Source organism: Mobula birostris, chromosome 2 (genome assembly GCF_030028105.1).
Source record: "Mobula birostris isolate sMobBir1 chromosome 2, sMobBir1.hap1, whole genome shotgun sequence".
NCBI lineage: Eukaryota > Metazoa > Chordata > Chondrichthyes > Myliobatiformes > Myliobatidae > Mobula > Mobula birostris.
Window position 1 is genome coordinate 232,668,468 of NC_092371.1, and position 16,455 is coordinate 232,684,922.

The following is a 16,455-nucleotide window of genomic DNA, read 5'->3' on the forward strand; positions in this document are numbered from 1 at the left end:
GCATGTTTCAAAGTACACATGACAAATAAAGTTAATCTTAACTTTTTAAATCTTTAAACAACAATGAATGTTCCAGCAGGTTAAGTTATGGAGGAAAGAGGCAGACCAGTTCGGCTCGCTGCTCTGCAGGGTTTACTCATCTCTGTGCTGGACTGAATGCTGTCACCTGCAACTAGTGGACTCCTGGCTTGGCATCAGTGAATTTCAGTTCTGAACGCTGTTTGCCTAATTTTATTGTTTGCATGATTTGGTTTTCTCTCTCTCTTTCGGCACATTGAGTGTCTGACAGTATTCTTTTGTTTTTAATGGGTTCCTTTGGGTTTCTTTGTTTCAGGGCTGCCTGTAAGGAGATGAATCTCAAGACTGTATAAAGTAAACATACTTTGATAGTAAAATGTACTTTCAACTTGAATGTTAAATGGCAACAGCACACCTTAAGAGTAGGCTTGTTGAAAAAAGGTGCTTTTTAACTTCATCACATTTTTTTATTTATTTGCTGTTTGATTTGTAAAGTGTTCTGGCAACACTACCAAGTGACATCTACTATATCCAACACAATAGAAAATGTGGGCCATCAATTCAATCAGGTGATTTTCAGATTTCTCCATTCCTCAAAGAAACAATAGCACTTTTTCATCGTTTGAAAATAGGCTTGCAAGAATTGAATGCTGCACAGGGTCCCCTAAGTAATTTAGACCGGGAAGAACGTTCAGTTTAGTTATTCCAAATCTTTCCCTGGAGGGTAGTGTAGGAGATTAATATGGCATTCATCACTAGGTACTTCTATGAGAACAAGCTTTAACTTGCCACCAACAACTAAATTAGCATTTGGATTTTTCAAATATATCAAAGCATAGTATGCTTGTGATGACATTTAACCTATCTCAAGATCACTTTAGCCCTTCCCTTCTACATAGCCCTCCATTTTTCTATCAACCGTGTGCCTATGTAAGAGTTTCTTAAATATTCCTAATGTATCCGCCTCTACCACCAACCCTGTGGTTCCATGCACGCATCACTCACTGTATAGAAAACCTATCTCTGATATCCCCTTTCCTCTGATCACCTTAAAATTATGCCGCCTTTGTAAATAGCCATTTCTGCCCTGGGAAAAAATCTCTGGCTGTCCACTTAATCTATGCTTCTTATCCTCTTGTACACTTCTATCAAGTCACTTCTCATCTTCCTTCACTCCAAAGAGAAAAGGCCCAGCTTGCTCACCCTATCCTCATAAAACGTGCTGCCTAATCCACCAGGCATCATCCTGGTAAATCTTCTCTGCAGCCTTTCTAAAGCTTCCACATCCATCCTATTGAAACCCCCGGTTTCCTTGGTTGCCTAAGTCTAGGGAAGAAACACGCCGGTCTCGTCAAACCATAAGATTGAGACAGCGCTCCCATTCCAAATTCCAGTTTATGTGGGTGCTGTGTAATTTGCTACCCTGTTACAAATTAGTGCCTTGAAATAACAGACAGTACACTGCATACGATTAAAGGAATTATATTTATGAATCTTAACTAAAGGGTTAGTAAAGAAAAACAAAAAGAAAAGGACTCATTTTAATTAAGCAATCAAATGTGCACAAATTGAAGCTCAACACCACTGATATTCACGTATCCTCAGTTGAGCTTGGCACCTAACTCCATCGACTCACGGTCCCGCACCAGATCAAATTCTACAACCTGTTCTCTCCAGCATCTTCTCTCTTCATCTCCCGTCGATCAAAAACCCCAAGAGCAACCTTAGTGTCCCTCACCAAAAACCAGTTCTATCATCCTAATTGGATGGCACACATTCCTCATCATCCCTTATCTTCAAATAGGCTGAAAGCAGAACAAACAGCTCTTACAGAACTGCTAAATGAAATACCTACAGCATAACAGTAAAAATGTGAACTAGGACATTACACTATAATGAGGCAACCAGAACTGAACACAATATTTCTCCATGTCTTATACAAGTGCTCAGCTTAATAAACTATACTGCTTAAGTGGTGATTCGTGACTTCAGAGTGCCACATTTACAGCATCCCCCATGTTTCTGCAGCCAAGTAGAAAAGGGACCTGTTACCCTAATATTCTCCTTCTTTTTCCAAGTCCCAAAGATACATTTACTTTACCTTACACTGTATTGTCAGTGATACAAACTAAATGTCTAGTTCCATTAACTGTCACAAATCCTCTGCTCTTCCAGGAGTATTAATGAAAATAATGAGCAGAGCATTGAGTGTACAGACCCAATAATTTGAATCCAAAAATGAGTTGCTGAGTAGTTAAAGAACTAAAACACAGAAATATGCCTCTAACTCTGATTGGTTTAAATGATTAGTGGAGATTAGGGGCGAGGCCCTTCAATATTGTGCTTGTATAGGTGACAGGGTGGAGATACGTCTCTACCAAAGGAGGTATAAGGCGCTCCTGCCCTCCACTAGCCTGTAGGTCACCCTTGGGAAAGGTGTAGCCATTGCTTAGCCCCTGATCAGGGTCACATGAAGCCATGAGAGCAAGTGGTGGATGGTCGTATAAGCAACTGAGACATATCACAAGTCCTGGTTACGTGACCACTGACGCCAGGCAGACAATCTCTGAAGAGTATTGATAATGGCTAGGATCACCCGTCTTGTAAAGACACTGCCCAGGAGAAGGAAATGACACAAACACGAGGAAATCTGCAGATGCTGGAATTTCAAGCAACACATGTAAAAGTTGCTGGTGAACGCAGCAGGCCAGGCAGCATCTCTAGGAAGGGGTACAGTCGACATTTCGGGCCGAGACCCTTCATCAGGACTGACTGAAAGAAGAGCTAGGAAGAGATTTGAAAGTGAGAGGGAGAGGGGGAGATTGAAATGACAGGAGAAGACAGGAGGGGGAGGGATGGAGCCAAGAGCTGGACAGTTGATTGGCAAAAGGGATATGAGAGGATCATGGGACAGGAGGCCCAGGGAGAAAGAAAGAGGGAGAGGGGAAGCCCAGAGGATGGGCAAGGGGTATATTGAGAGGGACAGAGGGAGAAAAAGGAAAGAGAGAAAAAGAACATGTGTATATAAATAAATAAATAACGGATGGAGTACGAGGGGGAGGTGGGGCATTAGCGGAAGTTTGAGAAGTCAATGTTCATGTCATCAGGTTGGAGGCTACCCAGACGGAATATAAGGAATGCCAGAGAAAGCAGGATCTCCCAGTGGCCACACATTTTAATTCTACGTCCCATTCCCATTCTGATATGTCTATCCACGGCCTACTCTACTGTCAAGATGAAGCCACACTCAGGTTGGAGGAACAACACCTCATATTCGGTGAGGACTGCTATACAGTCACTTCCTACCAGACATGTTTCAGTGCTTCTTAATAGGGTCTCTTGGCAACCCGAATACTAATGAATCCTAACTGCTCCCACCCCCCACCTCTCCCCTCCATTTCATCCCCATCCTTCTCATCTTCACTCCACTCTGTATCCATAACCAAAGCAAATTCCTTACCCTGAGCAGTAATTATTGCATCCATTTTAATAGAAAGAGCAACACACATACCACACACACACACACTCACACTGAAAGTACTGCAGCAATGTCCTGCCTTGAATATGTGAGGCTTTAAAAGATTCAGAATTGTTTATTTCATGTACATCAAACATACGGTGAAATGGATCATTTGTGTTAACAAACTATACACCCAAGGATGCACTGGGGGCAGCCTGCAAGGGCTGCCACACATTCCGGCCATCCATGCCTGGCAGAACAACACCAAACACACAAAGAAGCAGAATATACCAAGTGACAAAGCAACATCGGCAAAAAAAGCCCTGCTCCTCCCTACGTACATACATCATCATCTAACCCCAGGACATGCTAACTCTTGCCTCCAGTGGACTTGTGGATTTGCAGATTTGCAGACATTGGGCCTTCGACTTTCCCAGTGGACTCACAGAGATTTGTAGACTCAGGGCTCCAGCCATTGGTCCATGACTTCTGGACTTCTGATTGACCTTCAACCTTCTACCTCATAGTCATAGTCATACTTTATTGATCCCGGGGGAAATTGGAAACTGGACTTCCAATCAACTTGTGAGCTTCAACCTTCGGTATCAAGCCAGGACAGGCCAATGACAACGAATGAGGACCCCTGGATGAGTACCCGAACTGCAGGCCTCAAGCTCCGGACAACCCACGACAGATCCAGAACTCTAGGACTCTATCTCCGATCTTGCACATCTGTATACCCGCTGACCTGGTGGGGCAGATTAAAGCACCAGCTCTCATCCTTGCTGGTCTACCAGCCCAACCACACCCATGTTGCTGGCCTTCAAACACGGAGCGGAAGCTTAGACTCTGGCCTGTCCACTAATTCCCCCAACATCCTTGCCCCTAAACCCTAACCTGACTCCTAACTCTGTTCCCAAAACCATCCTTGTGAGCCTAAGAAAACCTAAAAACCAACTAAGTCTGAGCCATAATCTTCATGGAGATCGCAGCTTGAGCTTCCCTCCCACAGAGAGAAGGACTAGAAACCTGATGTCTATTATTGAAGGAATGGGTCCGCTGGTATATAGTATTCAACTACTATTCATTGCAAACTGCAATAAAGGAGGGAGGAGAAGATGGCGGCGCAACGCAGCGCGTGTGGCCGTTCCAAATGAATATCGATATGTGTAACTAGGGGTGCCGTGCACAATCCGGATTTGATGGAGACAGCCGTGGGAACCGCAGAGGAACATCTGGAGTAACTTCTGAAATGTCCGCTTCACTGCCGCTGCTACTGCGCGATCGAGAATCTCCAGAGATGAAGGCCCCAAATCCTCAGCTTTGCGTATCGCCTGTTGCCGGGGCCGGGGTCGAAACACTAGGCAGAGATGGTGCTGGGTGCTCGGTGCCGAATAGGTGGTCGGAGGCTCGGAGTTTCTCGGACGGACCCGGAGTTGGACTGTGGTCGGATGCTTCCGGGATGCTGCATCGACAAGTTTGCGGTGCTGGAGGTTCACCGTCTGCGTGAGGTGATGGGACTTTCGACAGACTCTGAGACTCTTACTGTGCCGTGGTCTGTTCTTATCAAATTATGGTATTGCTTTGAACTGTTGTAACTATATGTTATAATTATGAGCTTTTTGTTAGTTTTTAAGACGGTTTGTCATGTGTTTTCGTGATATCATTCTGGAAAAACATTTTTATCATTTCTTAATGCATGCATTACCAAATGACAATAAAAGGGGACTGCGTGTCCTCATAATCATCATAATCATAATTAACAAGACTGTTTATATATTTTTGAAAAGCTCTCAATTGAACATCATGGCCAGGCTGCAGAGGCATCACCTCACACAGGTTAGCACCTCTATCTAAAAAGGATCTAATACCCAAGCAGGGATTCTTTGATGTTGTCTTTGAAATAAGTAACAACCACAGTAACACAAATGGTAATTTAGCACCACCTGAGCAGTCAGTTGGTTTAACTTGTCATCTGAAAGACAGCACCTGACAAATGTGACACCGTCGCAGTATTTCACTGCAATAACAGCCTTGATTAGTAGGCAGTGGAGCAGAGCTTAAAGTCGTAATCTTTTGATTCAGAAACACAGGCAGTGAATCAAATACAGAGAAGCTGATTTATCCAGTATTAATTCTACCATTTAAAACCGAAAGAACTCAGGTCTGTTTGAGAAATAGATTCAGAATCAAAGTCAGATTTAATATCACCGGCATGTGTTGTGAAACTTGTTAACTTTGCGGCAGCAGTACAATGCAATAGAAACATAGGAACATAGAAAATAGGTGCAGGAGTAGGCCATTCGGCCCTTCGAGCCTGCACCGCCATTTATTATGATCATGGCTGATCACCCAACTCAGAACTCCGCCCCAGCCTTCCCTCCATACCCCCTGATCCCCGTAGCCACAAGGGCCATATCTAACTCCCTCTTAAATATAGCCAATGTACTGGCCTCAACTGCTTCCTGTGGCAGAGAATTCCACAGATTCACCACTCTCTGAGTGAAGAAGTTTCTCCTAATCTCGGTCCTAAAAGGCTTCCCCTCTATCCTCAAACTGTGACCCCTCGTTCTGGACTTCCCCAACATCGGGAACAATCTTCCTGCATCTAGCCTGTCCAATCCCTTTAGGATTTTATACGTTTCAATAAGATCCCCCCTCAATCTTCTAAATTCCAACGAGTATAAGCCTAGTTGATCCAGTCTTTCATCATATGAAAGTCCTGCCATCCCAGGAATCAATCTGGTGAACCTTCTTTGTACTCCCTCTATGGCAAGGATGCCTTTCCTCAGATTAGGGGACCAAAACTGCACACAATACTCCAGGTGTGGTCTCACCAAGGCCTTGTACAACTGCAGTAGTGCCTCCCTGCTCCTGTACTCGAATCCTCTTGCTATCAATGCCAGAAAGATAATAATAATGCCAGATACATAACAATAGGGAAAAAAACTGTGACCCCTATTAAATGGTTTAAATATTCAACTATTTTAACTAATTTATCTATTAAATAGTTAAATTAAATAAGTAATGCAAAAAATATAAGTATAAAATGTAGTGAGGCAGTGTTCAATGTCCATTCAGACATCAGATGGCAGAGGGGTAGAAGCTGTTCCTGAATTTTTGAGTGTGTGTCTTCAGGCTTCTGTAGCTCCTTCCTGATGGAAGCAATGAGAAAAAGGCATGAACTGGGTGATGGGGGTCCTTAATGATGGACACTGCCTTTTTGAGGCATCGCTCCTTGGAGATATCCTGGACACCATGGAGGCTAGTGCCCATGTTGGAGCTGACTGCGTTTCCAACTCTCTGCAGCTTACTTTGAACCTGCGCAGTACCCCGCCCTCCCCCATATCAGATCGTGATGCGGCCAGTTAGACTGCTCTCCATGGTACATCTGCAGAGATTTTTGAATGTCTTTGGAGACACACCAAATCTTCTCAAACTCCTAATGAAATATAGCAGCTGTCATGCACTGTTTGCAGCTGTTGGGTCCAGGTTAGATCCTCAGAGATAAAGCAGTCAGATTGAAAATCTCATCAGATGCCAATAGCAGGAATTATGTGGTGCTTGAGAGAACATTGGATGGCAGGCAATCAAAGTTCAAATTATAATAAAATCCATCAACTGGAGTACAAAATTATTGTTAAACTAAAAAGATAACAATTTCTCAATGCCTTGTACAAGAAACATTCATTGCTAGGAGCACACATCAGAAATCCAAGTCTATGGGACACCATGTAGGAAGAAAATTGTTTACTAATATGGATAAAAGCAAACTTTCTGATACGTTTTTCAGACAATGACCTGAATTTATCTAAAATCTCATCACATCCCTAAGCAGCATTTTATTGTAGTTCATACTGTGAATTGCTTTGAAGTGCTTGACAAGTTAATAGGCAAAAAATCTGCAATTACATTTTCATAAATCAATCACATCATGTTGAGAGTTAAATTGATAAACCCATTTTTATGGAATAAGAAAAAGAACTCACAGCTGTATGCCGCTGAAGAAAGACCCAAAGAGCCCAATCATTCCTAGAAACTCCACCCGGCTTAAGTTCTTCACAATAAATTCCTCACAAACATTGGAAATTCCATATAATGTGGCTCCTGCCAAAACTAGCAAGTCTCCAAGCAGCTTATTATCACCTGGCCAAAGAAGACAAAAGAGAATCAATTGCAGAGTTAGTTTTGGACATATGATAGAACACTTTCGGAGAAAAAAATCAATTTCTATTTCTTTGACAGGCATAGAAATACATTGGAATATTATTAATATTATAAAAGGAATCATAATGTCCCGGCATATTAGTATTTGGTGAAGGAAGTACCTTAACATCATAAAGTTTAAAACCAAATGAAAATGGTTAGAAAGGCACTTTATTCTAGTGGACATTGGTTTGTATATGGAAGTAGCTTGTGATTCTTTCTTCTCAGTCCTTTAATGAAAGCTAACCAACACTAAAACCAAGAAGAGCCATTGCACCACACCTCTGGAATTCAGCATGCATCCATGCTGAGCAACAGTGAGCATGTCATTGTTGAGTAAGTCCACTTGAAAGCACCCTCAATGACACTATCACTATGCCGATTGGAGGAAGTCTACCACAGCAGATAGGGTTGGACTTCCCTCCTTTTCCATGGATGGAACATTCTGGTTTACTTGCCAGACTATAAACATGAGGATGGTGTTGTTAACTCATTCTGGGTATGTGGTCTGCGTTGCACTGATGCAGAGAAAACCAAACTTGTGGAGAAACATTTCGTTCACAAATAAAAAAGATGATAGCCCTCAGGGCAACTTCCCTCACACAGGAGCTCGGAAGAGTTTTTTTTTCGGGTTTAACATGGGTAGGTGGAGAAACATGACAATTGAATGCATCACCTAAGATAATGCCAGATAAGCAGTTTTAGTGGAGTTTTCAAAAGGGAATTAAAAACATTTGAAAAAGAAGTACTTTACAGAAAATGGGAAATGAGCTGCCTGGCTCTGGGCTGAACTAGGGACTTCTCTCTGTGTATTTCAGTTCAGAACGCTAATTGCTTGCGTTTATTGTTTGCATGATTTGCTTTTTTTCTCTGACAGTCTTTTTTTAATCAGTTCTTTTGGGTTTCTTTGTTTTGTGGCTGCTTATTAGATGAATCGCAAGGATGTATTATATATACATTTTATAATAAATGTACTTTGAACTTTGAAATGCACGTCATAGGAGTTTTATGATGATTATCAGGTGGGACCCCCAGCCAAAAGATATGGGCATTCCATCACTAATGTAGGTGTAGCTGTCTTTGCGATCTGCACAATATTATCAACCACTTCGTACAGTGGCAATTAGACATGATACTGTATGTTGTGAATTCCATGCTGTTTTAATGAAATGAAAATAATTGTGCTGGAAAATATTTTAAAAGAAATAAAACTACAAGGTCATAAGAAAAGAACAGAGAAGAGGGACTAATACGCAATCCCTTTAAAAGATCTGCCCTTGATATAACAGCTTCTTTCTGTGCTCTGTGATGTACTTACAAACCATCTGGAGGTAGACCTAATTAGCTTCAATCATGTAGCGTGGTAACTTTCTGAGGATAGCCTTGAGTTTAGAGTATTGAAGAAACAAAATAATAAACTGCTTTTATAACAAGTCTTTTTGCAATAGATTTACTTTTTGAATGGATGGCACTGGTTGGGCCAAAGACCACAGGGTGCATTTGCTGTGTTAATGGAAGTACTGTATAGAATTATACTTTAGTTGCTACTGCAGAAATATACCAACTCCTTGGTTCCCTAATGATTCAAAAATTCAAAGTACATTTAGACAATAGGTGCAGGAGTAGGCTATTCGGCCCTACGAGCCAGCACCGCCATTCACTGTGATCACGGCTGATGTATTATCGAAATACGTATGCAGTATACATACGCTGAGATTTGTCTCAGTTTGTTTATCTTTAAACTGCACTGGTCAAAGAACACTGAAGCTGTCTACAAGAAGGGTCAGAGCCGTCTCTATTTCCTGAGGAGACTGAGGTCCTTTAGCATCTGCTAGACGATGCTGAGGATGTTCTACAAGTCTGTGGTGACCAGCGCTATCGTGTTTGCTGTTGTGTGCTGGGGCAGCAGGCTGAGGGTAGCAGACAGAATCAACAAACTCATTCGTAAGGCCAGTGATGTTGTGGGGATGGAACTGGACTCTCTGATGGTGGTGTCTGAAAAGAGGATGCTGTCTAAGTTGCATGCCATCTTGGACAATGTCTCCCATCCACTACATAATGTACTGGGTGGGCACAGGAGTACATTCAGCCAGAGGTGCAGCACTGAGCGTCATAGAAAGTCATTCCTGCCTGTGGCCATCAAACTTTACAACTCCTCCCTTCGAGGGTCAGACACCCTGAGCCAATAGGCTGGTCCTGGACTTATTTCATAATTTACTGGCATAATTTACATATTACTATTTAACTATTTATGGTTTTATTACTATTTATTATTTATGGTGCAACTATAACAAAAGCCAGTTTCCCCCGGGATCAATAAAGTATGATTATGACTATCACTATATGCTCTCGGATTTTTAGCTCCCCCTATTCACCTACCTAGAGGAAAGAGAGCAGTGAAAATTTACCAGATACTGCTGGGACTTGAGGATCTGAGTTTCCGGAAAAGGTGGAATAGGTTAGGGCTTCATTTCCTGGAGCGCAGGAGAATAAGGGGAGATCTTATAGAGGTATTCAAAATTTTGAGGGCTGTAGATAGCATGAGTTTTATACACGCTTTGTTCCCCTCAGGTTGATTGAGACGAGAGCTAGAGGTTTAGGATGAAAGGTAAAATCTTTAAGGGAACATACACAAAATGCTGGAGGAACTCAGCAGGACAGACAGCATCTATGGAAAAGAGTACAGTCGACGTTTCAGGCCATGACTGAGAAGGAAGGGGGAAGATGCCGGAATAAAAGAAGTGGGGCGGGGGGAAGAGGCCAGCTAGGAGGTAGGTGAAGCCAGGTGGGTGGGAAGAACCAAGGGCTGGAATGGAAGGAATCTGATAGGAGAGGAAAGTGGAAATAGGAGGAGCAGGGATACCGGGGGAAGTAATAGGCAGGTAAGAAAAAATGAAAGGTTAAAGTGGGAATGGAGGGGGGGGGGGCAAGATTTGTTCACTGCAAGGAGAAATCAATATTCATATCATCCAGTTTCTGAAAGAGAACTTCACTCAGAGGAATGAGCTAACAGTGGAAGTGGTAGATGCGAGTTCAATGCAAGATGTTAGAGCACAAGACCACAAGTCACGGAAGCAGAATTAGGCCATTCATCCCACTGAGTCTGTTCCACCATTCCATCATGGCTGATCCTGGATCCCACTTAATTCCATACACCTGCCTTCTCGCCATATCATTTGTTGCCCTGACCGATCAGGAAACAATAAACTTCCGCCTTAAATATACGCATGGACTTGGCCTCCACCACAATCTGTGGCACAGCATTCCACAGATTTAATACTCTCTGGCTAAAGGAATTCCTCCTTACCTCTGTTCTAAAGGATCGCCCCTCAATCTTGAGGCTGTGCCCTTGAGTTCTGCATAATCCCACCATAGGACATTTCCTCTCCACGTCCACCCTCTCTGGTCCCTTCAATATTCAGTAAATTTCATTGAGCTCCAACCCCAGCATTCTTCTCAATTCCAGTGAGTACAGGCCCAAAGCTGCCAAAAGCTCCTCGCATGTTAACCCCTTCATTCCCAGAATCATCCTTGTGAACTTCCTCTGGGCTCTCTCTAATGACAACACATCCTTTCAGAGATATGGGACCCAAAACTGTTGTCAATACTCCAAGTGCGGCCTGACTAGTGGCTCAGCATTATCTCCTTGCTTTTATATTCTACTTGCCCTTGAAATAATGACAACATTGCATTTGCCTTCTTTACCACGGACTCAACCTGTAAATTAACCTTCTGAGAGTCTTGCATGAGGACTCCTAGGTCCCTCTGCACCTCTGATGTTTGAACCTTCTCCCCATTTAGAAAATAGTCTGCACTATTGTTCATTTTACCAAAATGCACCATCATACATTTCCCAACACTGTATTTCATCTGCCACGTTTTTGCCCATTCTTCGTTTTTGCATTGCTTCCTCAGGCCCTACTTACCCCTCCACCTATCTATGCACCATCTGCAAACTTTGCCACAAAGCTATCAATTCCATTATCTAAATCATTGGCAAACAATGTGAAAAGTTGCGGTCCCAACACTGACCCCTGTGGAACACCACTAGTCACCGGCAGTCAATCAGAAAGGGTTCCTTTTATTTCCACTCACTGCCTCCTGCCTGTCAGCCATTCCACTATCCATGCCAGTAACTTTTCTGTAACACCATAGTATTTTATCTTGTTAAGCAGCCTCATGTGTGGCATCTTATCAAACGCCTTCCGAAAATCCTAGTAAAAGACATCTACTGCCTCTCCTTTGTCCACCTTGCTTGTTACTTCCTCGAAGAACTCTAATACATTTGTCAGGCAAGATTCCCCTTCACAGAAACCATGCTGACTTTGACTTATTTTATCATTAGTCTCCAAGTGACTCGGAACCTCGTCCTTAATAATAGACTCCAACACTTTCCCAACCACTGAGGTTAGACTAACTGACCAATAATTTCCTTCCTTTTGCCTTACTCCCTTTTTAAAGAGTGAAGTGACACTTGCAATTTTCCAGTTCTCCAGGACCAAGCAGAATCAAGTGATTCTTGAAAGAATCCCTTATCTCCTCAGCAACCTCTCTCACAACGCTGGGCTGTAGTCCATCTGGCCCAGATGACTTATCCACCCTATCACCTGCAAGTTTCCCTTGCAATTTTTCCTTTGTAATAAAAATGGCACTCACTCCTGCTCTCTGACACCCACAGACCTCTGGCACACCTCTAGTGTCTTCCATAGTGAAAACTGATGCAAAGTACCCATTGGGTTCATCTGCCCCACATTACTACCCCACCACCATCATTTTCCAGTGGTCTAATATCAACTCTTACCTCTTTCTACTCTTTATATAACTTTAAAAAGATTTTGGTATCTTGCTTTTTATTATTAGCTAGTCTGTCCTCACATTTCATCTTTTCCCTTCTTACAGTTTTCTTAGTTGCCTTTTGTTGGATTTTAAAAGCTTCTCAATCATCCAACTTCCTACCCAGCGTTGTTACCTTAGATGCCCTTTCCTTGGTTTTTATGCAGTCCTTAACTTCTTTTGTCGGTCACAGTTGCCTATCCCTGCCGCTTGAGAACTTCCTCCTCTGTGGCATATATCTATCCTGAGCCTTATGAACTATTCCCAGAAACTTCATCCGTCTCTGCTCTGCTGTCATCCCGCCAGTATCCTCCTCCAATCCACCTAGGCAAGCTCCTCTCTCGTGCCTCTGTAATTCCCTTTATTCCATTGCGATACTGATACGTGAGTAATGCTTTTCCTTGTTGGGATAGGTACATTGATGAGAGGGGTATGCAGGCCTAGTTGCATCTACCTATGGGTGAAGGTAGGTGGTATTAGGTAGAAAACCATACCAGCATGGACTAGATGTGTTCAAAGACCTGTTTTTCTACTGTAATGCTCTAACCTTATATACCAAATCTTACTTGTGCCTAGAAAAACTATGTAAATCAAACCTTACTAATGGCCCAAAAGTGTTTGGAATAACGCACTTTCTCAATTGTGAAAAGCACCTAAAAGCTTGAAGTTAATAAAGAAAACATGCTTTGTGGTTTGTACATAATGTTACAAAATGGTTCATTACGTCTTCAGCTGGCAGAAGTAATGAGTAACTCACCAGCTCCTTGATGTCTTCCAACAAGAACATCCGCTCCCACCATGCATCCCATCCCTAGCAGACACACACCGACTCCAATGAAGTGAAGAGCCTTGTATCTCACCAGCAGGAAGAACCAGGACAACAGGAGGACCACTGGAATAACAAAACAATCTAAGAGCTGCAACACAAAGAAAAGGGCAAAGTCAAACATTGTTGGCATAGAAAAGTTTGACAACAAATGAGCAATGGCTTTGATTCCATATGGCTGTAGACACACAGAGTTCACAATTCCTTTCCTGGATGTCTCAGATATTCATCCGTTCATTATGTGCCATACCATATAATGTGAGTGATCATGATCTACCAATCGCCATGATTGATTTTTTGGCAATTTTTTTTTCTATAGAAGCGATCTGTCATTGCCTTCTTCTGGGCAGTGTCTTTACAAGATGGGTGATCTCAACCATTATCAATACTGCTCAGAGTTTGTCTGCCTGACGTCGGTGGTCGCATAACCAGGACCTGTGATATGCACCAGCTGCTCATATGACCATCCACCACCTGCTCTCATGGCTTCACATGACCCTGATCAGGGGCTAAGCAGGTACTGCACCTCGCCCAAGGGTGACCTGCAGGCTAGCGGAGGGAAGAAGTACCCTTCACCTCCTTGGTACAGCCGCATCTCCACCCTGCCATCTTAATGACCTTTGAAATATACATTATTCCATCCAATTATTTTTATATCCTGATGTGTGACTTTTAAGCCCACTTGAAGATAAACAGATGTTCCAGGGCTACTGAAAGTAATCATACCAAAACATACCGTAGTTCTGGAAATCAGATAACAAATGATTTTCCATGTTAGTATGTCCTTGCTATGATAGGAAATCACTCTGCGTCCCAAGAAAATTACAATATATTCAAGAATGCAAGTAGAAAAATTAAAAATACTCAGCAAGTTCTACAATTAAGTGGCGAGAAGACGATCCATCCAATGTGGAGGCTAGTGAGCTGCAACAAGATGGCAGGAGGAATCCTGTGCTTGTTTTGGGAGTGGGGTGGTGATGGGGGAGAGGGGGTGAAAATAGATGGTGTGGCAAGCAAAACAAATACAGGTGGGAGCTCTGTCAACTGGCAAACCACAATACAAATCTTTCCACTTGTTGGCCTTTGCATATTGTGTGTTGATTGCCTTTTGCAACGTGCTACCAAATCAGCTTCATTTACCTGCTCAGGCAGTGATCATAACAAAATGGTGTGTAGAAAAGTTGACCATAAATCCACCAGCCGCTGGTTCAAGTTAGCAAGTTGAATTGTTATACAGCTCTACTCATGTATACAGCCAAATGAGACAGTGTTTCTCCAAAGTTCAAAGTAAATTTACTATCAAAGTACATATATGTCACCATATACAGCCCTGAGATTTGTTTTCTTGTGGGAAAACACAGTAGTTCCATGAAATACAATAGAATCTATGAAAAACCGCACTCAAAAGAAAGGACAAGCAACCAATATGCAAAAGATAACATACTGTGCAAATACAAAAGAGTAAGAAGTAATCATAAATAACTAAGCAATAAACACTGAGAACATGAGATGAAGAATACTTGAAAGTGAGTCCATTGGTTGTGGGAACAGTTCAGTGATGGGGCGAGTGAAGTTATCTGCTCTGGTTGAAGAGCCTGACGGTTGAGGGATAATAACTGTTTCTAACAGTTATTGATATCGTGCATTACTAAATTACAATAAAAGAGGTCTGCATCTCTTCATAATCTAACCCTGATGGTGTGAGTCCTGAGGCCCCTGTACCTACTGCCTGGGTGGAGGTCCCTGATGATGGATGCTGCTTTCCTGCAATGGCATTCCATGTGGATGTCCTCAGTGGTAGGCAGGACTAAAGTGCGATACACAGTATGTACAGTCACACACAGTACACAGCATCTATAGTTACAGTAGCACATACAATCACAAAATAGTATTAGCACATGTTGTTGAGTGCTATGGCCCGAGCACTGATGAGGTATGGGGTGTTGTCTTGGAGCCACGTTTCTGCAAGGACAAGTACACAGCAGTTCTTCATCTCGTGCTGGGTCAGCCACAGGTGAAGGCAATCCAGCTCGTCTTCTAGGGAGCGAATACTGGAGAGCAGCACCAATGGAAGAGCTGGCCTGCAGTGACCACCTCCCAACCCAGCACAGTTACCAATGTGCTTCTGTTTTCTCCCACACCACCCCCGGCACCTCCTCCCCTGGATAGCCTGTAACAGGTGACGCTGCAGCACGAGGGTCTGGACTGTGCAACGTTTGTAGCCACACAGTTCCCCTGCCATCGGTCTCGCCAATGAACCAGACTTGCAGTACTTTGAATTACCAATGTCCAATATTGTTTGTCTTGTAGAGATGGTTATAAGGGTTTGTCCTGTCTCCTTTGATATACGAGATCAGGGGTCCCCAACCTTTTTTGCACTGCGGACCAGTTTAATATTGACAATATTCTTGTGGACTGGCCGACTGGGGGGGTGGGGGGGAGGTGTTCAAGTAGGTTTAAACTCACCTCAACATGTCTTTTAAGTTAGGGTTGCCAACTTTCTCACTCCCAAATAAGGGACAAAAGTAGCAGTCAAATCCCGGGACACTTTACCCCAGGAAAGACTACCATGACCATGAAGCCTTGCACGGGCACCTGTGTGCGCATGCATGACGTGCGCATCCGTGATGTGCGCATGCGCGCATGTGCAGATTTTTTCCCCCACAAATCGGTTTTGCCTTCATCTTCCCAACTAGACTGTACATACATTATTTCTACTTTATATAGGCTGTATATTTATCATATCATTCCTGCTTTTACTATATGTTAGTGTTATTTGGTATGATTTGTTAGGTTATTTTTCGGGTCTGGGAACACTCAAAAATTTTTCCCATATAAATTAATGGTAATTGCTTCTTCCCTTCATGCCATTTTGGCACGAAAGGTTTCATAGGAACACTCTACCTTAGCGGGGGAAATACGGAACAAGGGCGGTCCCGTATGGAACAAAGCAATTTAGCCCAATATACGGGATGTCCCGGCAAATACGGGACAGTTGGAAACCCTATGTTCAAGTTCAACAGTGCGTGACAGGGAATGAGAAAAGGTGCAGCTGACTCATATGGTTTCCTCACGGCCCGGTAGCACACGCTTTGTGGCCCGGTGGTTGGGG

General features: G+C 43.0%; 1 protein-coding gene across 1 annotated transcript in view; it reads right to left on the minus strand.

The window, feature by feature from the left end:
* slc35f1 (solute carrier family 35 member F1) overlaps positions 1-16,455 on the minus strand; it is a 379,593-nt gene that overhangs the window by 72,418 nt on the left and 290,720 nt on the right. The window contains exons 4-5 of the mRNA XM_072279244.1: positions 13,275-13,434; positions 7,468-7,624 (exon numbers count right to left, since the gene is read on the minus strand). Of these exons, the coding sequence (XP_072135345.1) occupies positions 7,468-7,624; positions 13,275-13,434 (317 nt within the window). The remainder of the gene's footprint in view (positions 1-7,467; positions 7,625-13,274; positions 13,435-16,455) is intronic.